Source organism: Tenrec ecaudatus, chromosome 9, assembly GCF_050624435.1.
Source record: "Tenrec ecaudatus isolate mTenEca1 chromosome 9, mTenEca1.hap1, whole genome shotgun sequence".
Taxonomy (NCBI): Eukaryota; Metazoa; Chordata; class Mammalia; order Afrosoricida; family Tenrecidae; genus Tenrec; species Tenrec ecaudatus.
Window position 1 is genome coordinate 133,820,117 of NC_134538.1, and position 26,751 is coordinate 133,846,867.

General features: G+C 40.2%; 1 protein-coding gene across 7 annotated transcripts in view; it reads left to right on the forward strand.

Annotated features, from left to right (window-relative positions):
• The window catches only part of FOXP2 (forkhead box P2), a 281,533-nt gene that overhangs the window by 86,554 nt on the left and 168,228 nt on the right, over nt 1–26,751 (forward strand). For all 7 annotated transcript variants that reach the window (XM_075557682.1, XM_075557683.1, XM_075557678.1 and 4 more), the window contains one exon: nt 24,268–24,357. In XM_075557682.1, coding sequence (XP_075413797.1) covers nt 24,268–24,357 — 90 coding nt within the window. The remainder of the gene's footprint in view (nt 1–24,267; nt 24,358–26,751) is intronic.

Below are 26,751 nucleotides of genomic sequence, written 5' to 3' on the forward strand. Positions count from 1 at the left end.
TATGGAAAGTTTACTTAGAGCACTAGCTCCTATGCTTTACTGCGTATTGGAATGGTTTGGCAAGTTCAAAAAATTGGACATTCCTAAACCCCACCTCAGACCTAACTCAGTCAGAATCTCTGAAAGGACAGCCCCTAAAAGTCTCTCTATCAAACAGACTCCTCTGTGATTCACATGACCATCTGGGTATAGAACCACTATAGAAGATGTCCTCAGTGAAATAAAATAAGAATATCTTAAGGTTTGGAATATTCCATAAAAAAGATTTTACATAGGAAAGGTCTGCGAAATATGTTTGTTTTCTCAGCACTTTCCACATTTTTTGAAGTCCTCTATAAATAGAGATTTTCAAAGTAAACCACTTCTTCATAAAGGTTAATTTTATCTAACAAGTCCTGCTTTTTATGCTCTGACATAATAGAATGTTTTTGTTGAAATAATCGTGGGGCTGGGGTCAGAGTATTTAGTGTTAACAAAGGCCATATAACATATCGCAAACTATGGCCATTTTAAAGCAAAACAAAAGCTCAAATTACTAGAATCTAGCTTTAACTCCTAACAACATTTGTGGTATTATGGCTAGACGTGTGTCCATTTTTTGGATCATTTTACTTAATTTTGAAAATGCTGTGGAAGAAAACTGTCCAAAGAACCTCTATTATGTCTCTGTGAGTTTTTTTTTCACCTTTGCATACCAGTGTATATAGAATTTTAAAAAGAAGTTTAAGCATGTATTCTGGAAGAACTTATCAAGTTGTAAGCAAAATATTGTCAACAATATTTTATGTACTCTTTATGAATGAAGTGTGCATGAATTAATATTCAATGAGAATGTGTGACTTGCTAAAGTGTTCTGACTTTCCTAGTGTATGAAACTTCTCCCGGTTTTCTCTAAAATGGGCAAGGGTTGACTCCCTGTGCAGAAGCGCCGATAGTGAACTCTTACAAGGAGCAGCAGAGTGGAACAAAGGCGGTTTTCTAATAATTTCCTGTAATCGTAAGGACATGTGTAACTGCAGAAGAATTTCAGTAGAGGTTTTCACTTCATTAGTTATTTAATATCGTTCTTAAAATAAGCAGCCACAGAACTAAAAGAAATTTAGCATGTCCTAAGTCTTTTTGTCACTGTGTTCCATCACTGTCACCCTCCTACTTTGGACCCTAATCTTCAAACCCACCCCACTGTTCTTCTCTGGCATCCACTGTTGGTCTGTCTTTGTGGCACTTCTTTGTTTCATTGAAGGGCCACTGTCCTGCGGAGAGGGGTGCTCAAGGTGTTCTACGTACCCTCCCCACATATCCATGTTTTCAAGGGACATTAAAGTTGGCATAGCTGAGACCTTTGAAAAGAGTCCTAAGAAGAGCAGGGAGCCAACCATCACCAAGGCTTCGATTGCTAGGGTCTAGCCTGGTGTTGGCGGGGTGGGATGTTGACAGGATTCTTCTCTTTCTTTTAAAACAGCTATTTCCATGGGTGTGGAATCACGGGAAGGCCCTGAGTGTGTATTTTGGATGCGTCCTCAAATTTCAGCATGCCTCATTTGTGTATGCCAGTGTCCCAGCTGTTGCCGACTTTGTAATGAATTAGTATTCGACGCAGAAATTGAGTATCTGCCCAAGGATTCTGGCAGTGGTCGCTCTCTTCTAACAACCGAGAGGCGAGAGCCGGAGCGATGCCAGGGGACTTCACAATAGCTTGTTGCAGGATTCAGTGCCATGGCTCAGCCTCCATGTAAAGAGCACCAAGCCGGCACAGCTTGTTGTTCCTCTCTGGTGCCCGGTCTGTGAGGTGCCAGTTATGTAAATGAAGATCATTATGAGAGAGTGCCAAATTGTGTCTTCCACACCAGAGTGTGCAGTTCTTAAAGAGATGAGTGAGGGTGTGCAGTTCTTAAAGAGATGAGTGAGGGTGTGCAGTTCTTGGAGAGATGAGCGAGGGTGTGCAGTTCTTAGAGAGATGAGCGAGGGTATGCAGTTCTTAAAGAGATGAGTGAGGGTGTGCAGTTCTTAAAGAGATGAGTGAGGGTGTGCAGTTCTTAGAGAGATGAGCGAGGGTGTGCAGTTCTTAAAGAGATGAGTGAGGGTGTGCAGTTCTTAGAGAGATGAGCGAGGGTGTGCAGTTCTTAAAGAGATGAGTGAGGGTGTGCAGTTCTTAGAGAGATGAGCGAGGGTGTGCAGTTCTTAAAGAGATGAGTGAGGGTGTGCAGTTCTTAAAGAGATGAGTGAGGGTGTGCAGTTCTTAGAGCTCGGCCTGAGAGCTTAAAGAAGCCTTGGTGGGGACAACAAAATCCCCCTTCTAGGAGAGCTTAATATCTTTTGAGACACTGGGAGAGGCAGCCATTGAGCCAAGGCCAACTGGGAGTTCCCCGACACTGCCGAGCAGCTTCCTAGGGTGACCCTGAGAAATGGAGGTTTAATTTCCAGGTTTCTCTCTCCAGATTTCCCTAAGTGTCCTTTCCCATGCTTCCTTTCTGAGAATATGCCAAAATGATTAGTTTAAGTGAGAAACACTTCAATGGGGAAAGTATTTTTAAAGGGGGGGGTTGTAATTACACAGCTTATTTTCAATAGTGATTCCCTAGGACAGAAGCTTTATATATTGAAAAAAATAATAAAAAGCAGAGGCCACATGTAAGAGAAACAAGCTCACTCCATATTAGGATGGTGGAACCAGACTTCTCTCAATCCTGTAATTTATTTGATTTTTAAGTTTTGCTTTTCGCCTACATAGACACTGTCTCCAAAATATAATGGCGTTCCTTTTTCATATTTTCAAATATAACCATACCTCTTAATTACCAACCACATGGACTTCATCCCATGTAGAGTCCCTACTTTTATTCACCAAATAGTATTCCATGTATTGTTTTCATATTTTATATCAGTGGTTCTCAAATTTCCTAATGCATGACCCTTTAATACAATTCCTCATGTTGTGGTAACCCCCAACCATAAAATTATTTTTGTTGCTATTGTAATTTTGTTGCTAACTGTAATTTTGCTACTGTTATGAATTTGGTGATCCCTGTGAAAGGGTTTTTTGACCCCCAAAGGAGTCACAACCCACAGGCTAAGAACTGCTGTTCTAGATAGTATAGGAGAATTTTTAAAGGCAGAACAAAAATAATGTATGTTAGTGATCTATGATGTGTGGTGATTAAATATATATATATTAATGAAAAGTAAAAGAACAGAAAGAATAAAGACCATGCTATCAGCAATTGTTATTTGTCAGGACTACATTGTAAACTGGAATATTGTAAGTCTTGTCTACATTTTCATGTCTAATATAAAAGATGTACTCTATAAATGTTGGTTGAATGAATAATGAGTGAGATACCTGCCCAGTGACCTGTCAAATATACTCATTCTAAGTAAAACTATTTTTAAAAAAATCTATATTTAGGTACTGGATATATTTCTTTATTAAAAACACATTTTGGTCATCCAAATGACTTAGAAGATCACTGTGTTAATCTGGGTACTTTAGAGAAACAAATCCACAAAAACTCATGTATAAGAGAGAGTTTATACAAAGAGTAAGTACTCATCAAGAAAACATCCTAACCCAGTACTGCCCAAACCGACAAGTACAACATTAATCTCTACAGTGAACATGTAAGCATTTCAGCGCTGGCCGGGGTCTCCACACTGCTGCTTCAGCACCCAGGGCTGCATCGGGGTAGTTCCATGTGGCTTCTCCTCAGGGATGTCTTGCAGGAAGTGAGCCTTGCCAGCTGAAGCAGGGAACTGGCTAAGGCAGCTGCACCCTGGTCTGACCATCAGAAAACAAGAGACATGAGAACTAGAAAGGCAAGGTTCACTGAGCCATTTATCCCTCCACTCTTCAATTAACCCCACATGTGTTTATCGGCCAGGTTGGCAAAATAAACTTTAACTATCTCAATCACTGAAAGGAGTGACCATGTCCAGTATTTTCAAGAGTAAGGTGAAAGAGGGACTCGCCTCTATTGTGGGTGGACTTACAAATCCATACAACCAGCCTTCAAGTGCTTTCTGCAAATCAATGGGAGTAAAAATGTCCATGCTGAGAACTGTTTTACCCAACCACTGCACGTTTGCAGCTTTTTACAAGGCTGCATCACAAGGAAATGCATTGCAACATGAAAAGTCTAAATATCTCTCAGAACAGGATTGAATTCAAAGAAATGAAATATAGCCCTCAGAATGTTCCAAGTATTGGAAACAGCTGTAGACTAAGCATTGTGACGCTAACTGCAAGGTCAGTGGTTCAAATCCATCGAGGAAGACTGTTGAGCCTCTCTGCTCCCGTGAAGATGGAAAATCCTGGAAACTCTAAGAAGCAGTTCCACTCCTCCCCTCTGCTCACTCTGAGTCGGAATACATTCCACAGTGGTAGGTAGTGTAAATCCTGTATATTGGAAAATTATTTCATTCCGATCCTTATCTTTGCCTCTAGAAGCTTCTCTTTTCTTTTTAGCAATCCTTTAGGTATTGCTAAATGGATATTGGTAAATATTAAAAGCCAGAATTCCATAGGGAATGAAATCTATTAAAAGCATGAGACAATTTGCATTTTATAAGTAACCAAATTCATAAACTAAATAACAAAATAACCAACATGTGTACATTCTTTCCCTAGACTCATGTTTCAGAGGTTGGTTGAAGAATGACTTTCTTTTACATTTTAAGTAATTTTCTTGGAATAATTCAAGTACTGTAAATGGAGAAACTAAAATAAAACTTTTCCAACAGTAATAACTTATTTTGGGATGTGATTTGAATAAAACTATATATTGTGAAATATATTTGATAAATTTTTTAATAAAAGTTAGTGAAGGGAAACATCGTATTTTATGCTTATTTCAAATTTCTAGTAAATCACTTGTTACCGTAAAAGACGCACTTGCAAAAATATGTAGTGGGCTTACCATGTGCAAGGTACAAGTGCCAATGTTTAGAGTGATTACTAGTTTCGTCACTGAGTGTATGCCAAGGGACCTCATCAATCCCACCAGACATGTTTCACAAGTTCAGTAATGTCCCAGATTTATACCTATCAATTAAATAACTTTGGAGTGACTAGACAGTAGCTACTATGCTGTGCATTTGGAGGGATTTAAGAGCTAATTTAGAAAGATGGGTGGCCCTTTTGGAGTAAGCGTACTCTCTCTCGGCCATTGACTGGATGCCAACTCTCAGCAGTCCTATAGGAGAGGGTAGGACTGTCCCTGTGCGTTTCTGAGATGTCAGCTCTTTACAGGAGCGGGAAACCCTCGCTTTCTCCTTTCGAGAGGCTGCTGGTTTCTAGTTGCTAACTTTTCAGGTTACAGCCCAACTCGTACCGACTACGCTACCATAGCTCCTCCGTTACTTCACAGTAAGTAGTAGGCTTTTGCACAGAAATGCCGCTTGTGTTGAGGCTTGACCTCTAGTTTGGGGTTCTATGTAGTGGTGGTATTCAAATAATTTAACAACTGGTTTGTTGCTCTAATGCTCATTTGAAATATACAAAAAAAGACATACTGAAACGTAGTTTATCATTTCAGAAAGTTAGCACTTAAATAAGAACAATGGAAGAGGCACTTACTTTTAAAAAAGAGCAAGGAATGTAACGTGTGACTGCCACATTCGACGCTGCTCAGCCTCACACCTTTGAGAGAGCCCTGGTGCCAAGTGCCACCCCACCGCCCGTTCTCAGAGCTCTACCAGATGTAAGCACTGGTTCTGCCAAATCAGTGCAGACCTGCTGAATCCCACCACTGAACTTGTACGCGTATCTTCAATGAATAGACTCCTGGCCAAAGCTTAGTGGGAAGACTAATAAGACTGGAATAAACTTTTCCCCAACCATTCCCATGTGTAATATTCCCTGTGGTAATGGGACTAAGGCGCTAGAGAGTGAAAACAAAACCTTCGCAGAATAGTCATCCGCAGGTAATGCCTGCTTCTTCAGCAGACCTTTCCCGCGAGGCGGACTTAACTGTTGACTCAACCAATGGGCATTTCTCTGAGATATTTGGTAATTGCTGCTACCGTGCTCATTTATATGCCTCCTGCGAACAATCAGAGCTACATAGTGAAGAAATTTAAGAGATTATTTTGAAATCATATCATTGGTAGAGTTCAATTAAAAAACCCCCAAAATGAATTCCCTTGGTCTTTCGAAGATTTTAGAGCATCCATAACAATGACATAGATCTATAGTTATTTGTGTAATAAGTTGATGTATTAAGAATGTGTGGAGGGCCAACAACACTGACCATAGAACCATTTAGAGAGAAACATAAAGCTATTGAATGTAGGAAATGTGAGTCAATGGTAACAAATGGTAGCAGGCGAAATGTGAGTCAATGGTAACAAGCAAAGCATCACAAGTGTTCAAAGTAGTATATTGAATAAATAAAAGAAGACATGCATTTCTCCTAAGGTCGTATTATATGTAGGCTGTATTATTTGTCATGAAATTATGAAGCACATCTTATTTCGAGTGATCTGTAATACAGCCTAGAACTAAGACTGGCAGATTGTTTACTGTTTGGGGAAAGAAATGTACGTGACCCGTGATACAGATGGGGCCACACCAGACTGACACTCGGAATGGTGCTACTGGTAGAAGAACTTGGAATGTCTGAGGTCTCTTTTGGCAACGCTGTCATTTCGTTTCTAAAGACACACTAATTTTAGTTATAGGGGCTTTCCTTCGGGCTTTCCTTCAGAGGTTCTGAGCCCAGCATGTCTGCACCGGGACTAATCTCGGTCTCATTCCTCTCAAATGGTTTTGCTCTCCCATCCTTCCCTCCACTGGGAGGGCCTTCCTGGCTTCTGGGTTAAGGATGCTGACACTCTCTGCCCCAGGCTCTTTGCTTCAGATCTGCTGCGCATTCCCGGCCCTTGGGGACCAGGAAGGGCCATAATCTTGGCCTTGGGGTTCCTGGCTGCTGATCTGCATATTTGCTGAGTTGAGGGGAGGGTATAGAAAGAGGCCACGTTTTGCATTTTTTCTCATCTCTGCCTCCAACCTCAGGAAGCCAGAGTGTGAACTTTAAAAGAAACTTTTCCTCGGAGTTCTCCACCTCAATGTTGGGCTGTCCATCAGAGGCCACCGAGCCTTGTACCTCCTAGGAGATCGCTCCCACCTCCCAGTCACTCACTCCACCAGTGCAACTGTAGACGGCCACCAAGACGCGTTCCTGACTCAGGATGTGTAGGAAAACATGTCCACTGATGAAGGATGTCATCTTTTGACTTTTAAATAAAAAACTCTGTATCTTAAAAAAAAAACAAACCTTATTTTTTGGCAACCTACTTGAAGATATTTTTACTAGTAGGATTGCCAGATTTAGCAAGTAATAGTACTAGTAAATTCAACTTTATTCTAATAAATATTAGGGACCCTTATGTACCTGATGCTCTTAGCTCCAAAAAACTGGTTGGTTGCTGCCGGGTGCTATGGGCTTGGTGCTGGCAAATAGGAAGCCTGCGCCCAACAGAAGGAAACCTTGCCCAGGTCTGTACCCTCCTAACAGTGTTGCCGTGTTGGAGCCCAGTGCTGTAGCCACTCATTAAGGGTCCAGCTCTCTCATTAAGGGCCTTCCTTTTATTTGGTGAAGTTCCACTTTACCATTCTTACAGAGAACGGTCCCTTCTGATAACATATATAAAGTATGTGGGGGTGGGGGGGAGTATTACCATCATCAATTCTAGGGAGCATTGTTTGCTGGACTGCTCCCAGAGAACACTACCATCGTGTTGGGCTGCTAACCACAAGGTCAGCAGTTCTAAACTACCAGCTGCTTCACAGGAGAAAGATGAGGCTTTCTACTCCTGGAAAAAGAGTGACAGTGCCAAGAACCCACAGAGTCCGTTCTGTCGTATTGGGTCATCATGAGTCCCCATCAACTCTATGGCAGTGTGCTTATGAGTGAGCGAGCCAGCAAGCTAGCATGATTTCCAAGGTAGATTTGTTATTCTTGGCAGCCCATGGGATCATCAATCATGTTTTCGCACACCATAATAAAAAGGTATCAATTATTCACACTTCCTTCATCATTATCCAGCTCTTAAATACATACTAGGTGTTTGATCATAGTGTAGCTTGTGTCAGGTGCGCCTTTCTCCTCAAAATGATATCGTTGCTTTTTAACATGTGTGAAAGTTTAAACAGCTCTATTGCGTCAGACTTGGCCAATGCAATAGGTCATTTGATGTCCTGACTACTGATTCCCGGCCTTGGTTGTGGGCCCAAGTAAAATGAAAATCTTGACATCTTCAGTCTGTCCTCATTTCTTGCGATGTTGCTCATTGGCCAGGTTATATGAACTTTTAATTTATGCTGAAGTTTGTAGTATTTGATCTTTATCAGTAAATACTTCAAGTCCTCTTCACTTTAAGCAGGCAAGGTTGTGTCATCGGCGTATCTTAAGTTATTAACCAACCTTCTTCCAGCCCTGATGCCATTAATGCTCTTACTATTGGCAGCTTCTCCGATGTATTTGCTCATTAAAGAGATTGAAAAGGTGTGAGAAAAGATTCAAACCTTGTGTACACCTTTCCAGAATTTAAACTAGAGAGATTCCCTTGTTTTGTTCAAAAGATTGCCTGCCTCCCAGTCTATGTACAAGGAGTTCCCTGGAACAGTTATTTTTTTCTGGAATCCCCATTCTGCACAATGTTATCCACAGTATGTTATGATCCACACAGTCGACTGCCTTTGAGTGGTTTATAAGTGCAAGTGTCGCAGATTTTATTTAAATGGATGATACTTGGGTGAAGGTGTGGGTCGAGTCCAACCTGAGATCTGGAGATGTCTCCTTGGGAGTGTAGCCTTTTTCTAGGACAGAATCTGGCCATGTCTTTGCCTCTCTGCCCTTTTGCCCTCTTCTGTGTCTGTTTCCAGGGGCGGTGCCCTGTGGGCTGTTGACCCTTGGAGCCAACCTGGAATTTCTCAGCATCTTGACATGTCAATCCAATCTTGCCTCTCTGCAAGTCTGCACTCACTGCCCTGTGGTCTCCCTGCTTCCTGGCTTTTTCTTCTTTGCGCATGATGCCCTGTGTGGCACGCATCACCTGCCTCGTCTCGGTCATCAGTGTTCAACGCCTCAAGGCTGTTTCTGAGACAGCCTCTAAATTCAAGTAGGGCGGACTTGAAAGTCATCCTTTGCATCTTTTGTGTTTGTTTGGATTTTCTTCAACTCCAACTTATTGTGAGCAATTGATTGTTCTGCAAGAGGCTCTTGGCCTTTTACTGATTAATGTTATTGAACTTCTTCATAGTCTATGTCCGTAGAAATCGTGGAGTTGATTCATATATATCCCATCTAGTGAGGACCACATGTGTAGTTAGTGACCATTTATGTTGTTGATAAAAAAGTATTTGCAAATAATAAATTACTGAACTTATAAAACCATTATATGATCTCTGGCAAAATTAGTATTACCAATGCCATAGTTCCTAGCTACTAATTTTTCATTTTTATTTCCAACTATCTTAGTCCAATCACCAGTAGTTATCATCGCATCTTGACTCCATGTCTGATCAATTTCAGAGAACAGAAATTGGTAACATTCTTTAGTTTCCTCATACTCTCTATTAGTGGTTGATGCATAGGATTTAATAGTACATATATGAATTGGTATTCCTAGTAAGTATATGGCTATTATCCTATCACTGACACCATTTTTTGTGTGTGTGCCGAAATCAGGAATGAATGACACCATTGTTTTACATGATAGATTTCGAAATGTTCTTTTTGATGATGAAAATGAAGTAATTATTCTTTAACTTGTCATTCCAGCATAAGAGTTCCTCTCTTTGTCTGATTCAGAATGACCAATACAGCTCCATTTCCCTTACCGAACGCCAATCTTCATGTGTTACACTTTATTTTTGACTTCCCATTTTCCTAGATTCATTCTTTGTGGACTCAAATGTTTATTGTTAATGCATGCTTGCGGTCATTTTTATTATTTTAAGTGTGTTATATCAGAAAATTCAGCTCAAAACATTGAACTCCATCCACATCATAAAGGTTCAACTCACCTTGGAGAAGGAAATGTTTCCTCAGTCATATGTTGAGTGTCTTCTAACGGGAGGGTCTCATCTTCTGGCACTATATCAGAAAATGTTCTACTGTGTTCATACGATTTTTACTATGCATTATGTTTTTAAACTACCAGCTGCTCCTTGGCACAATAATAGGACTTCCCCCCCCAAAAAAACAGTTAAAGTCTCAAAAACCCACAGGGGCAGTTCTACCCTGCCCTAGAGAGTAGCTGTGAGTTCTGAAGTCTTCCCAGTGGTCCTAGTGTGGGACCTCCAGTGAAACCCATCCAACGCGGATGAGCCTGCTGGTGTTGGGAATGCTGGTGCTAGAACTTCCAGCATCAAGGCAATGCAGGCCACCAAAGTATGATAAAGTCACCACTGAATGGGATCTATCAGAAACTCATATGTATTGTTTAATCTATCTTAGCAGATACTATTGCCTTTGAAGGATCGCTCGTCCCTTTTCATTGTGTCCACAGACTCCAAATATTATCGACTCTTGTGAAGTGGTTTCTAGTGATATAATGTCATGGTTGTTGAAGATTGAATGTGAGACTGACAGATGCAGACAGCCTGACACTTTAAGGGTCTTGCAAAGCTTGTGGAAAAAATCCTTTCTCTTTCTATTCTGTTTTTCCATGAACTTCTTGAAGCTCCTCATCCAGATGTTTCTAGACAGATAGATAAGTGATTGTTCTTTTTAGCTCTGTGCCTACAGGTAGCTGTGGGCACAGGTTTCACAGAATGATGAGCCTCAGGTGGAGCATGAAGCCAACTGCTCCATAGCATAGGCTGAGTTTGTGTCCATTCCTACAGAGATGGTGGGGTGAGACTGAGGAGGGCAGGGCTGCAGCTCCCAGAGAAGATGAAAACATAACTTTGAAAAGTCTAATAAACTTGAAGTTATTGAGATATTCTTCTTATTCTGTGAGATATTTTCGTTTGAACTGATGGCAGAGAACTAAATGAAAATTGAGGTAACCTGTCAGGAAATATGGTCTGCCGGGCCCATTATTGAAAATGATCATCAGTGTGAGGGAGTGCCGCTGGCACCATGGGTAAGCATTCATCTGGCAACCCGAAAGTTGGTGGTTCAAACATGACAGCCACTCTGCAGCCAAAAGACCTGGATATTTGCTTCCATGAGGAGGACAACTTCGGAAACCTTGTGGAGAATTCAACTCTTCTACGGTTTCATTTTGTCAATTCTGCTGTACATCAGAATTGACTTGAAGGCAATGGATATGTAAAGGGTTGATGAGTCCGTTTGTTATTTAGTGAAACCCATGTGAAACCAATGGCCAGTTTTTGTTTTTAATGTCGTTTATTTTAGTTTATTTTTTATTATCATTTTATTTGGAGCTCATACAATCCTCATCACAATCCATCCATACATCAATTGAGTTGAGCATACCTGTACACATGTCGTCATCATCATTCTCAAAACACCTGCTTTCTATTTGAGCCCTTGGTATTAGCTCCTCATTTTCCCCCTCCTTCCCTCATCTCCCCTCCCCACAAACCCTTGATAATTTATAAATTATTGTTTTGTCATATATTACACCATCTGACATCTCCCCTCACCCACTTCTCCACTGCCCGTCCCTTATAATCTACTCCCCATTTCTCCCTCACCTTCCCTCTACCCTCCCGATATCACCACTCTCCCCACTGGTCCTGAGGGCTTCATCTGTCCTGGATTCCCTATATTTCCACTTCCTATCTGTGACAGTGTACATCCTCCGGTCCAATCTGATATGTAAGGTAGAATTGGGATCGTGATAGTGGTGGGGAAGGAAGCATTCAAGAACTAGAGGAAAATTATATATTGCATCGTTGCTACACTGCACCCTGATTGGCTCATCTCCTCCCTGCAGCCCTTCTGCAAGGGGATGTCCAGTTTCCCACAGATGGACCCTGGGTCCCCTACTCCGCCTCATTCACAATGCTATGACTTTTTTTTTTTTATTTGATGCCTGATACTGATCCCTTTGATGCCTTGTGATCTCACAGGCTGGTGCGCTTCTTCCATGTGGGCTTTGTTTTTTTCTCAGTTAGATGGCCCCTTTCTTATCTTCCAGCCTATAGGACCCCAGATGCTATATCTTTTGACAGCCAGGCACTGTCAGCTTTCTTCACCACATTTTCTTATGCACCTGCTTTGTCTTCAACCTTCATGTTGGGGTAGACTGGTGTACTTCTTCCAAGAGGGCTTTGTTGTTTCTTAGCTAGATGGCTGCTTGCTTATCTTCAAGCCTTTAAGACCCCAGACACTACATCATTTGATAGCCGGGCACCATCAGCTTTCTTCACCACTTTTCTTTATGCACCTACTTTGTCCTCAGAGATCCAGTCTGGACAGGCTGATGTTCTTCTTTCATGTGGATTTTGTTGTCTCTCAGCTAGATGGCTGCTTGTTTACCTTTGGGTCTTTAAGACTTCAGATGCGGTATCTTTTGGTAGCCAGGCACCATCAGCTTTCTTCACCACAGTTGCTTGTGTACCCATTGTCTTCAGCGATCATGCCAGGAAGGTGAGCATCTCAGACTACCGAATTGTTATAGCAAAGTGTTCTTGTGTTGAGGGAGTACTTGAGCAGGGGCCCACTGTCCATTAGTTTTATTAATAATCAACCTATAAATATATGTACATAGATCTATTTCCCCTCATCATATATAAATATATTTACATCTTTATATGCCTGTATTTAAAGCTCTATGCCTACCCTTTGCCTCCTAGTTCTTTCCTCTATTTCTTTGTACTTTTCCCTTGTCCCACTATCATGTTCAGCCTTCATTTGGGTTTTAGGAATTCCTCTCGGTTACATTGCCCTTGATCCACCCCTACCAGACCTCTCACACCCTTCTTGCCACTGATTTTGGATCACTTGTTGTTCCCTTGTCCCTGGGTTTGTTAATACCCACTTCCTTTCCCCCAACTCCCCTATTCCTATGACCACCCCCCGGGAACTGTCATCCCATTTTTCTCCCTTCTGGTTGTTTATGCCATGCATCCATTCCTGGTAGACATGCTATGTACCATCATAAGACTGAGTACAATGAAGTAACAATAGATAGTAAAACCATAGCTACAACAACAACAAATGTATAAATAGTTCAGGATCTATTTGTATCTTTCACGGGTGCTTTCCAGTTGAGTGTGATGGGGTGCCATGCCCTGGCACTGCCTCTATCCCTGGGGACTTCATTGCTCTGCACCCCTGCTGCTCTGTTGCATGACCCCAGAGGCTGGCTTCAGTGTAGTGAGCTCATAGTGGGCACAATTCCAGCCATATGTCTCTAGTGTTGTCCCCAATGATGCTATGGGTCAATGAGGAACGCTGTCTCCCGTGGTGAGTCCGGCCCTGTGGTCATATCTGAGCATTGCTGTTCTGAGCAGGAATATTGTCTTCAGGGCTTGGTGAGCCAGGATGCGCTTCACTCTTTTTTCTTTTTTTTCCCCTTTCCTCCCTCATTGGCTCCTGTGTGCTTTGATCAGATCAGTCCCTCTTCTTGAGCTATAGCTTCAGTGCTGTCCTCTGAAGTGAATTATTCTGGGGGGGAAGGTGCTGCTGTCTACTTAGTTGCTAATGGAGCCGACCCCTCAGGCCTATCAGTTTCCTGCTTCATGTCAATGTGTTGCGCTCTTGTCTTGGAGGTCCGGATTGAAGTTTGGTCCTTCTTTCCCTATGGAGACACAATCAACACCCTCCTCCTGTGTGAGCTAGTGCCCTATTCCCCAAGCTCCCCATGCCTTTCCTCCCTCCTTTGATACCATGTGTTTCCCCTATGTCTCCCTGAGTTTAGTCTGGCCCCTGCAAATGGCCAGTTTTATGTACTTGAAAAACTGATGGTCACTGGAGGAATTACAAAATGTCAAAAGTCTTTATTTGAATTTTTATGTTTCATCTTTTATAATCATATATATTTTTTCAAATTGATTGTACTATTTGATTTTTAAAAAAAGATATTATTAACCCCCTTTAATTGATGAGAACCCAAAACTCGATATGATGACATAATAGTTCAAGTGAATCAACGACTAAGAAGCAAAAGGAGGTCTCCTGAGATCTAGTTAGCACTACAAAATCAAACTTTCTCTCCTGGTTGCAATTGGAAGCTTTGGAATATCCAGCCAGGCCAATAGTAGCAATTCAGAACTATGAGAATATGTGCAAAAGGATGGCTGCAGGGGGTTATTCCAGGCAAACAAGGTTTAAACATGTCATCAGACAAATTCTACCCATGAAAGTTTGTTTTAGTTTCATTAGAGTGCTTTAGAAAAAAATAAAAGTTCAATCCAAAGGTGGTTTCAGAGGGGACCTACCAGTCCATTAGATTCTTGGTAGAGAGCTCATGAAGCCACAGTGGCTGTATGAGGGAACCTTCCAGAGGGGCAACTTCGGTAGACTTTCTTGAAGAACATACAATATTCCAGGAGGCACTGAGATATTGGAAACTCTATCGGTGAGAAAAAAACCAGGGATGTTGTGCCAAAGGATTTATCCAGTCATGACAATATATTATTCATTCTTTGAGGGTAGCAAGGATTGTCCAATGAAAATTTTACTGGGAAGCCTAACCCAAGATCCCTATGACCTTGACCCTTCCCTTCAAAGTTATTTTTTGGCCCCAAACTCAGACTTGAGAAGAAGCGTGGTGTGAGTTCTTTAGGATGCCCCAAGTGCTAGTTCAATGTGATGTAAGTAGAAGAGAGCAGAATTCTTGTGAAAAGGTTAGAAAGACCAATCCAGGGGCATATATGGATATGGAAAGGGTCTCAGGAGTCCTGGTAGCCTAGTGGTTAGGTATTGGGCTACTAACTGCAAGGTGAGCAGTTTGAAACCAGCTGCACTGAGGGAGAAAGAGGAGTTGTTCTACTCCTATAAAGAGTTATAGTCCTGGAAACCCCCAGGGACAGTTCTCCCAATTCCATTGGGCCACCATGGGTCAGAATTGACCAGAGGGCAGGGAGGTTGGTTTTGAATGAAAGTGTTTCAATATAGGCCCATGAAATGGAGAATTTGTTGAGAAACAATAATTTCAAAGTTTGACATTTTTTGCATAAATATTTTTATGATTTTTGTGGTGCTATCATTTAGTTATTCTCATGGATCCGTGTGTATGTGATATGCTGTGTTTAAAAAAACACCAAGACCTCAGAATGAAGAATAAAATATCCTATGAGCGACTCATGCTACCAAACCTTGATATCATTTGAGGCATTAAGACCCTTCATCAGGTTAAAAGTTTAAGACTCCACTTGAGTCATGATGCCATCCAATATGAGCAAAAGAAAAATAGTTTTTTGTTTAGTTGTAGAGGTAACCCTCCAGGAAAAGACATCTAAATGTCCATCCATGTCATTAACTTACACAGCACCATGTTGTGTGTTACAGCACTGGAAGTACCAGCATGTCTGTACCAGCGTTGCATCTCAGTGCAGTGTTCAGGAAGCTCCCCTTTGATTCTCCCGAGTGCCAGTGCGTGCTCTCCTCCTCTCTCAGTGGATGACTCCGTCTCTTTCTGGTCAGAGCACATTGAGGACATCAGCGTGAATTCTCTCCCTCTCCTGCATCTGCCTCTCAAAATCATTCACCCTCCATGTCTGCGTCCTGTCTTACAAGAATGGCTTTTTCTCTTCCCCCACAAAGCTATGACTTGTTTCTGCCCCTTAGGGACAGTCTCCCAATTCTCTGATCTCTGTTACAGCTTCAGCTAGTCCTGATTTGCTCACCATTAGTTTTCTTTATTCAAAACAAAGTCCTTCAAGCAATGTTGTTTAATTGTGTTGTTCTTAACAAAACTTTTTAGTGGATTATTTGCTCCCCTGGACTTTTCTCTAGTTAGACCCCAACCAACAGGTGCCTTGCGGTCTAATTTCCATCTGAATAGTTTTTCTTAAAGAATGTGCCCATGCAAGGCAGGTGCACTTGCATATAATGTGCATCACATGCCTGAGTAACTAACGCATCTGGGGCTTGTGAGATTTTCAGAAATCATATATTGCATGCAACATCTGCAAAAAATGTGGGGCTAGGCCAGAAATGTTATCTGATTCATGTATTGGAACAACAAGAAGCCTCATTGACCGTTTGGTATTGGAGAATATCCACCTTCTCCTACCAGAAGTCCTCTAAAAATAATTACAGCTGTATTGAGATAGAATTGACATACCATGAAACTGACACTTTGAAAGTATGCAGTTCACTTTTTAATGTACTGTTATGTGGATTCTGAAAGTTTACAACCATCAACTGTCTACATTGCAGAGCATTTTTACCACGTCATAAAGAAACTCGGTTCTTTAGTACCCAATCCCATTCCATGGTAGCCACTCATCTAGTTCTTGTCTGTTGGATTGGACTCTTTTGGGTATTTTGTAAACATGGAATCCTAAAGCTCTATGATGTTTACATGTGTGACTGGTTCATTCATGTAGTATGCTTTCAAGGTTCATCTATGTGGAGTCTCTGCCCTTGACTGCTATGTTACTGTTGAATCACATTCAGTGTGCGGGTCTTTCCCGTTGCGTTGATTCATTTTCAGTTCATTGTCTTTTGTGTTGCCTTTCTTTGGGTAATTATAAATAATGCTGATATAAACATGCCTGTGCCATTGTTGTTTGGACATAGATATTTCTTTATTTGGAGCACATTCTTAGAGAGAAATTGCTGAGTAATAGAATAATTTTGCCTGTTTAATATTTCTCATCAGCTTTTTAACTTTGTTTATCCTTTGCTCCTCTCACCATTTGTGTTTTATCTCTATCACTGGTTCCTGTTACCTTCCCTGTCCCAAAGTGTGGCAGATATTGTGAGTCTTGACTCTTGTCTCTTCATTCTCTTTATAAGCAATGAAATCCTTGTGTCTTAGCAACCTAGCTCTTGTCAGCCTGATCACGCTGGAACTCATCTTCACATGAATACTGTGACTGAACTCTTCTTCTCTCGGTTGTTTTTCCACGAGGAACTCAGTTACCTTGATTAAATGTTGAGTCACCATTGACTCCTGCCTCGCCTTTTGTTGTCTCATGCTGGCAGAGAGCAACGCTTTCATAAGACCTGTCCGTTCTATTTTGATAGTGCCTGTCATGAATTCGCTTCCCCCACCCTAATGAATATGATTCTAATATGTTCAGAACTTTGTTTCCCTTCATTGGACAATCATGTATGCCTTTTGACTTGTCTTGCTCTCTCCCTTGCTTCACTCTCTTTCCCACTTCTCACCTGTCTTTCACAGCAGGCCTTCAAGATGGTCCTGTGTAAGGCCTTACTCATCTCTTGCAGTTTCAAAAATCTATTCTCTTACCTACTAAATATTATCAGACTCTTCGGAAAGTAATGCTTAGTTATCTCACTTAGCTATTCCTAACTAACGTTCTCATGCAGTTTAACTACCTCATAAAGAGTTATTTTTTAAAGAGTTACTTTTATGCAATCTATATAACCCCATATTTCCCTTGCCCCTGCCTGATGTAATCATCTTCCATCATCTCTAGGAGGTGAAATATTTTCCAAACAGTTTATCCCCCATAAAAAAACAGTCCTCTGGGTTCCTCAAATAATATAAATTTTTTCTTCGATGACCTCCCGAAAAAATTGATGGCCTTTGGCATTCAATTAAGTGTTTTTTTTAGACATATGACCGCTGAAGAGAGAAATAATGTTATATTATATATCACTCCCACTACCTGTACAGCATGCCATACTGAAACCATGGGATGTACTCAGCACATAAATTTTAATTAATAATAAGTAATTTACACTGTCTTAATTTTTTTAATGTTGCCTCAAGTATTACCTCTCTCAATATCTTACTTTTAAGAAGTAAAAAGAAGAAACCTGAAGAAGAAGAAGATTTAAGGAGAAGAAACCCAGGGCACAAGATTCAAAGAATAGTTTACATTCACACGTTAGTTTATCAATTAATAGTATGTCTTTTCAGATTATTTCTAACAGTCCCATTGAATTTATAATGATAAAGCAGTTATAATGCTTCATATCAAATAAAGAGATGATATTGGCTTTATAATGAGAGTTGGTAGAAAGCAAAGCAAAAAAAAAAAAACCCAAAGTATGTTTGGAGAAAAAGTGAAAGATTTTCTGACAGAAAGAAAAATAACCAATGGGAAAAAAAGAAAAAGAATCAACTAAATGCAGACAAACCATTGTAGTTGATAGAACGTGTACAATTTAAAAAGAGATGTTGTAAAATAATTCATTGTATAAGTGGGTTTCAATTAATCATTACTTTTTGTACCTGTGACTTCTTAAAGTTGGACAAAATTCCTTTTATGTGAACAATAATTGTAATTAATATTATTATAGATAATATTACTGTTCTTTAATGTAACCCATTAACAACGAACTGTCATTGGATGTAGAATAAGGAAAATATACTAACATGAACACCAGTCTACTTGTTAATCATGTATTGCCATGTGTGGAACACCAACTCTAAATAAAAAGATATGTTCATCACTTTATAAGGGAAAGATGATTCTAGACCTAAAAGAATAAAAATCAACTGTTGGTTTTTGGTACTCTGAAATCAAAGACTTCTTTCATGGACACTGTCCAAGCTGACTTGGGTATTTGTAGCTATGCTGGAATAGACTGAGGTTCGGGTTTGAGTCCAAATGTTAATCAGGACTTTGTTAGAAATATGGGGGTCACTTGAGGATCCATTCCATGATAGAGTCCATATCACTGTTGTCTCTGTGTGGGATCTGCATCATGATTGCTAAGCAAAAGTGACCTAACATTTGATAGGTAAATAAGATGTCTTATGCTTAAGTCCCTGCTCTTATTTGTGCATACTTTGGACCTGTTACTAGGAGGTACCAGCCCGTGGAGAATAATGTCATGCTTGGTGAAGTAAGTCTTCACAAAGAGGGTCTGACAGTGGCTGCCCCAGCGGGCGCATGCACAGCAAGTGCTGTGACGATGGAGCTGGGCTGGCTGGGTCGCACTGGGTCTGTGGTCCACAGGGTTCCCGCATCAGAAGCAACTCAAAACAGCACTTCACAACACATCATGAACGACAAGCACATCACAGTGTCGGTTTGGCCTCCACGCTAGTACACAATGTATGTACAATAGAGTCACATATTCACATGTTAATGTTATGCAAAATATACTATAAACCAAAAATAATTCTTTAAAAAATATTTTCTAATAATTAGCTTTTTCCTCAACAAATGTAGTCTAATTATGTATCAAGCATGATAAAATGAAAGGTCAATAACTACAGATGCATAATTTCACTCTGATAGATTGCTGTTTGAAAATAGGTTATGACAATTAGATGATTAATTTTCTTCTATTAAATAGCATTATGAGACTCCAGATTACATTTATCTGTGCATTCCCTGCAGTGGGAGCATAATGCAAGGGAAGGCGGAACAGACCAAGGATTCATATCCTTTGTGGAAGAATCTGAACATACTTTTGAAAAATCAACTCCACTTGGGAAAATAATTAGAATATAAAATTCTGTTTGAAAACTTGTTTTATGTTCAGTGTTCAGAGTAACATGTTAAAGACTGAATATGTTCAAGGTTCAAATAGATGAACTAGGGGAGCAAAAATCTGGATGTCCTGCTGGCAGTTTTGGGGGGTGGTTCTGGTTATCTGCAAAATATACACCCCTTGTCAGTCTGACTGGGGAGTGCCTGTGTAAACATTCTTGTTTCGCCTGTTCCACATAATCGCTTCTTGTATCATATTTCTTCTGACCTCGCTATCTGAAACCAATTACAGGAGATCCATTTGGGCTGTATCTATTTTCATAAGAAGCCTAGGCAGCAGTGTTTTTCTCAGAGATGAATATCAACATCAAATATGCTTCTGAGTGCTTTGTTATTTATGTTTCAGAGAGATTTTGTAGCCTTCAGCTCTCAAGAATGTGTCACGCTGTGCTGTTTATACATTGAAGATATTAATGGGCGTAGATGCCATTTTTCATTTTAATGTCTCAAATGCAACAGGCTGATAGGTTAAGCATTCCTATTTTTATGGGGAAGGATATGACTGATGTCTGTTTTTCCACAAAATATACATATATTTACTTTGAAAAAAAAGTTACTTATAAACCGTAGTGGCTGGAACATGTTTGTGCTTCTCTGGGCGTAGCAGTTCTCCAGCCACCTCGGCGACAGTTTTCAATGTTCTTGCAGGGCGGGATGGAAGGAGGGAGGAGTAAGTCTTGATCTGACTGGTGACAAAGTTTGCCTAAAACCCTGGTCTCACAAGGGCCCGCTCCTGAAAATGACTCTGCCTGTGACGTTCGTAACTAGTCTGGAGTTATTGCTACAGTGCTGGTGGTTGACTTTTCTTCCAAAACTTGTCTAGGTGGAAGGACGCAGTAACTGCAGGAACAGTGTTTTCAGTTTAGAGCACAGGGCACCAAAGTGGGGGTGCCCAATCACCGTGCAACCCCAAACATGGATTCCTTTCACCTCTTACCAAGATATGTTTATTCAGGGTTTTGAAAAATTTTAATTTAATCTGATTCCAATTTTCAAATGATATATCTTAGTTTTCTTAAGCTTTACTAAAATTAGATAACTTCATTAAATGAAGCACACCCTTAATTAAAAACAAATGTGTTTTGGAAGCCAGCTCTCCTGTGGCTGCCTGTGAAACCTCTCTCCTGTGGTCCATTTGGATGCACCTTGGCCAATGTGAAGAGGAATTCAGTAAATATCTTTTGCCACCTTTATTCAAAATTAATTTTATGGGTAGGGGAGATCATCTAAATAATGAAATGGTTCACAGTGTGTTATAAACGACCCCAGAATCCATCTGTTGTATTTACTGACTGAAGTGGACAAGTGGTTTTCAAATTAAGATTTTGTCCAATTTGACAACTGACACCTGATATATAGATGGATGTGCTTTATCTCATAATCTTTCAGCTTTTGAGTGGCTGCGATAATAAATGGCAAGGATGAACTTCATGTCTCTGAGCAACTGTTTATTTAAATTCAGCCTTACAGTGTGAGCCAGAACCCTGGAAATAAAGATGTCATGTGATATCTGTCTGCAGTTAGAATGCCCACTGCCGACGAGTTCTGAATCACCCTGATCTTTGGAATTGCTGTTTGCTCCTCCACCTCTTGTGCTTACTGTAGCCATCTCTACCAATATGAAAAGAATGTTGAAATGGGCAAGTCATTATTTTTCTTACAAGTTTGTATTGAAAGATGATCCTCAACTAGTTTAAAGAAAATTGTAAATGCCTCTGAGAGCCAAGGAAGTTTAATAAGAAGAGATGTGTTTCTGTCAGCTGTCTGTTGGTGTTTTGTTATTATTATGGCTCCTCGATGAAGAAGGTATGTGTGTGCTTTTGTCTGGTGATACTTTCTTGGACAGCCGTTTTAAATACGAGGGCTTCAAGAAGTTGGCGGAAGAAATAGACTGAAAAGGTTATGGATTTTTTTCCCACCAGCTTTTGAATTCCTCTCATCTCTCTAGCTTTCTGGTGTCTCTTAAAGCCATTGGGAGTTGTCATAGCCCAGAGGTTACCTTTGAGGTTGAGTTGAGTGAACATAACACCTTTTTGGCAAGATGGGCAGGAGCCTCGGCTTGAGAGACCAGAGACCACGTTGGTGACCAGGCTCGGTTATTTCCCTGCTTTGTACCTTTAATCCAGGTGTTAGAATAGTGGGTCATCAGTTACCTGTTTACATTAAGGTAAAACAAGTCTAGATTACTTCTGATGCTATGGCCAGCTCCAGGAGTCTTCAGTTCCATTAGTAACACCTGGATACACGGCCAGGTTGTTAGGAGCACAGAGTTCCGTCAACAGTTGGTGCATTTGCACTGAGGCCCCAGTCCAGAGGAGTGGGAGCAGCTAATCATGAGTGACAGATTGCTCGCTGTGATAGTTATTCTGTTTAGAAACATATTCAAAGCAAAAAGACTCTATTATGGTGTCTTTTTAAGTGAAAATATGCTTTTTGCACCAGGACAGCTGGCGTCACGCGGTGGTCACGTGCCGTTCTCTGCTAGGCTTTACAGACTTACTCATGGCCGTCAATTAATTCCGTGGATGGGACAGAGGCTGGGTGCTATTCTAGAATGTGCTCTAGCTTGAATTGTGTTCCTGGAGTCCTCGACGAAATGGCTTTGTGACCTTGAATAAACTGTTTGTGCTGCTGATCTCATTGTCCTCGTTAGTTGATTTCAATCCTTTTCGTTCTTGAACCCAGGATTCTGCACTGTTCTCCTTACAATCCTTTAAGAATAATCGTTTGCTGCAGAGTGAAACCGAGATGGGGCTGTGGCTTTCCAACAGAAAAGGGTGAGCTCAAAGGGGAGCAAAGACACGAACAAATCAGGCAAACTTTACACAGACTTTGACATCGAAGCAGTACAATAGTTGACTGTTTCATCTTTGGAGAATTTTTACATAGTCTATGTAATACACACAACCTTAATTATACAGTACTGATTTCTATTTGAAAATAGCATTTGACTTTATTTCATAAGTTGGGATTTAAAGGAGAAAGTTCTACTCTTCAGAATATCAAGGGTTTGTGGGGTTTTTTGCAAACAGTGAGTTTGAGACAATAAAGCATGCATGGGATTGCTGCTGCCGCTGTGGTTAAATTTTTGTCTCGAACTGGGTGCTGTAATAAGTTGTCTGAGAATGCTACTGGAATCTGTCATCCTTGGGAACATTTAGGTTCACTTGTAATGACTTGCGAATTGAAGAACAAAAGGAAGGTTTTGGGAAGTGAGGATGTCTCCCAAAGTACAAAGTATGCTTTACAAACCATGCCAGAGCCTGGTATGGGAGACAAATCATTGCCGTTAGGCGATGGTGCTAGTGCATTCCGTTTGTTTACTTTGGTTTCCATGTCTGCCTGCTTCGCAGAGAGCTCGCTTGGAGACAGACTGTAGCAGCCCTCTCTGTCTTTTCATAATTGATCAGGGGATGACTGCCTTCCCTGAGGGTTAAGACGTGGCAACTTTTTCTGTTTGCTCAGCATCTCAATGCAGTAGTTCAAACATTGTTCACACCAGCTGGCAGTGTAATGCCATATGCACATCTTGTCAAAGCAACTGTTGTCATGGATACTAGAAACTCTCTTAAAAACCGGATCATTGAATCCGATCAAAATTTTACTTTTTATTATCCGAGAATCTTAATTGTTATAGAATATGCTGATTTAATATTTTACCCATTATGAAAAAGGCATCTTGCTTTCTAAAATAGTGATCAAAGTAGTCATTCATTTTCTATTTCATACATTGAAATATTTTATCAGTAATGTTCATTAATTCCAGTGATTGTAAGAGAAAATGGGTTTTTATGTAGAAACTCTTTAAAAGTTTTTTCCCCACTAGTTTGTACTGTTCACCTTAAAATGACTCAATGTGTATTTTGCTTTCTCACATCAGTTTTTTTTTAGTTCGTGTACTACATTCACCTAACTGTTCCTCTTCCAATAAGTGAAATACATTAATTTCTTATGTTAGGTTTTATTTTCCTGAGTGAGAATGAAAACATAAAAATAAATGAAAACATCTTCTATTTTGATTGGTATTCTGTCACACATAGAAACAAACCTGATTGGTTGAGTGGTAATTTCTTTGTTCTCTGATTTTGCTAAGAATGCAAATGAAAACCACTCAATTTTATATGGCATTAAAACTGCACTTTATTTTGTCAAAGGAGAGGTTTCCCCTTGAATTGTAAGTACAATAAAAAAGTGTTTTTAATCTTTAGTGAAAATCCTTATTAATTCACTTTCAAGATAATCTGATGTTGATTTGTCAAATTTAATTACAGCTTCCGGTAACACTTGAAGTCTACTGCTTTTGCTTCAAAATTGTAATGTAGAAATGCAAATTGAAGGATAATTTAAAAGGGAGTGGGCATTTTAGTCGAACACTCAAAGACAAGTTCCTTGTGGAAATGAGGTTATTGATGCAGTTTATGATTTTTTCCTCTTTAAGCACTTTAAACAAATTAACTTTATTTCCTGCAGGACTGACATGCATCCCAGAATTTTCAGTGAAGTTCTATACGTGTGTTATGTGATTTTTTTAACTTTCTTCCTTTTTTGTATAACAGAAGAAGAGGAATATTTAATGATTCCCTCTAGAAAAGAGGCTAAGGGAGGCTCATACACTGAAGCCCTTACTATGTGTTAGCTAAGGAAGAACGGGTAATCCATTTCCCTTTCAACAGAATATTCAGAAATTGTTGCATTTTTACTTCCAGGCTCTCCAGGCTGCCAGACAGCTTCTCTTACAGCAGCAAACAAGTGGCTTGAAATCTCCTAAGAGCAGTGATAAACAGAGACCGCTGCAGGTTAGTAAAGTGCTCCTGCCCTTGGGGTATTACTTTAAAAGATGTGCACAGTGATCACAGATGCGGGGACTCCGTTGTGTAGATACAGGAAATTATTACATTCATATATGCAAGTAATTTTCATTCAAAACTAGAACGCATTGTATCTCCTTAAGAGAGAGAGAAAAAATAATTTTCTATTAGCATAGATTTCAAAAGTTGACAAGGTCACTCCTTGCAAAAATTACGTGGGGAGCCACATTTGGTATTCATAGGCATAAAGATTTTTGTATCAAACTCCCTTGTGGGATTTTAATGGAGTTTTTAGTCACAAATAGGTTAAAATGTGAAAATTCTCCCTTAAAAGCAAAGTCATAGTAAAATGGTGTGGAAGAAAACAAAGCAGCCGGAGACAATTCACATTGCCGTGGTACCCAAGTGACAAATGCAGAACCTCCAGGTTTGCCAGCAAAAACGGTTTGAGTTTGCCAAGGAGTTATTGCTGTTGCTACGGTTATAAAAACACATTCTGGAGTGTGTTGTCCTTACTCATTATGTTTGTCTTGCGAAACTGATTGTGGATGTGTGTATGTGTGTGTTTTAAAGTAACTTTTTGTTACAAAATATAACCATTGTTTCATAGAGTTTCCTAACCAAAATTTATAGGATCTTGTCCAGGGTAAATAAAACATTTGATTTAAAAATCTTTGGAAGGTCGATTCGGGATTGCATAAAATACCTCTCAAAATGTTTATCAGATATGTTGGAAGGTAACAGATACTTCCCCCGCCCCCGCCCTCAATCGTCTCAATCAAAATACATATCTAGTGAGGCAAGCTTAGTTTTGAGGGAAAGGTACCGCCATCTGTCTTAGCGTGTTATTTTCATGAAGCAGTCCTGGGATATTGCATGGCCTTGCTTCTGTTTCCATGCTCAGGTGTACTCACAGTTGTGAGTGGCCTCCTGTTACAGGATGACCTTTTGAGGCGAGGCATAGGTGGTGTGCCAGGTGACCCACATGTGACTGATGGACACAATCCAGAAACTACCTGTTACCCAGCAACTGGATGAACTGTATGGTCCTTAGACACCTTTGAGACGAGAATATACTTCATTTAGGAGCAAATCCATTTGTAGAGTAAGAGGAGCGACTTGGGACTAAGGGTTACGCTTCTCTGACCTTCTGGCTGCCACCATCGCAAATGAAAGCTTCGTTGAATCCTCTGAGTCTAAGGTTCTTTCTGATTCTTTTTTTTTTTCTTAAAGTTCTAACTCTTTTAACTATGCAGTAATTCTGGACTGCCCCACTTTGCTCTCTATTCTATCCCTCCCCACCTAGTAACACTGGGGTGTATTTCTGTCAGCTACCCAGTTCATTGAGACACTGAGTTCATTTACATGACAGAGACATTTCCATAGATGTCACAGCTGATACCAGATGAAACGTTGATCCTTACTGTGGCTTCTGATTGGGAATTTTGCTTTGTTGTTAGGTATGAAATAAGTGATAGGGAGGCTGGAAGTTAGAAATGATTGTATTAAAAATTTGAAGACAGAAAACACTACAGTTTTATTTCATGATGTCTTGACAAAATAGAGGAATTCATAGTCGTTGTTTCGCCCTCTTCAAAACTAAATACAGTAGGAGTTTGTTTACTGTTGGTTCCCAAGGTCTCTCTGCAAAGAATGACTGGACTTGTTTTCTTTCTTCCTCTCCTGTTTTGGTTTAGTGTTCACTTTTGTTGTCGTGGTGGGCACGATACAATGTGTTGCTTAACTCGGATCTACACCCCCCCCCCCGCCCAGCCCCTTTTGGGAAATTACAAACACTGAAAATGGGGAAATAATAGCCCTACGATGAGGATTTGTTGCTCATGTTCCAATTTTTACGTAAATAAAACTTGGGAAGCCCTCGTTTTGCCATTGTAGCCTGAAAGATGGTCTAAAATTACTGTCTGTTCATTTTCACACTTTTGGTTGCTGAGCGTTACTGCAAAGCCTATCGCTGTGTCGTTTATACTTAGTGCCTGCCGATGCATACTAATCTACATATATGGCAATGGGTTTGGTTTGGCTGGGGTTTTATAAGAGTTGTTTTTTTGTTTGTTTGTTTGTTTTTGGTAATGCCAAAGTATATAGGAATGAGAGGCCAGTTTTTTATGACTGAGAATTAGAAATAATGAATGAGGATTTACTTAATCCCCCAAATATAACCCCCATTTAATATAATGTGAACCTAGAATTTTAGTATTGCACAATGACTGATCATCTTAGCAACTAAAGACAAACAGATTGGAATAAAAGCTAATAAAACCTCATAGCATTTGACAGTAGCTTGCACATCTGTTGTCTTACAAGGATATTAAGTACTACTTATCATTGCATCTGTATATACAATTTAGTGAATACTACACT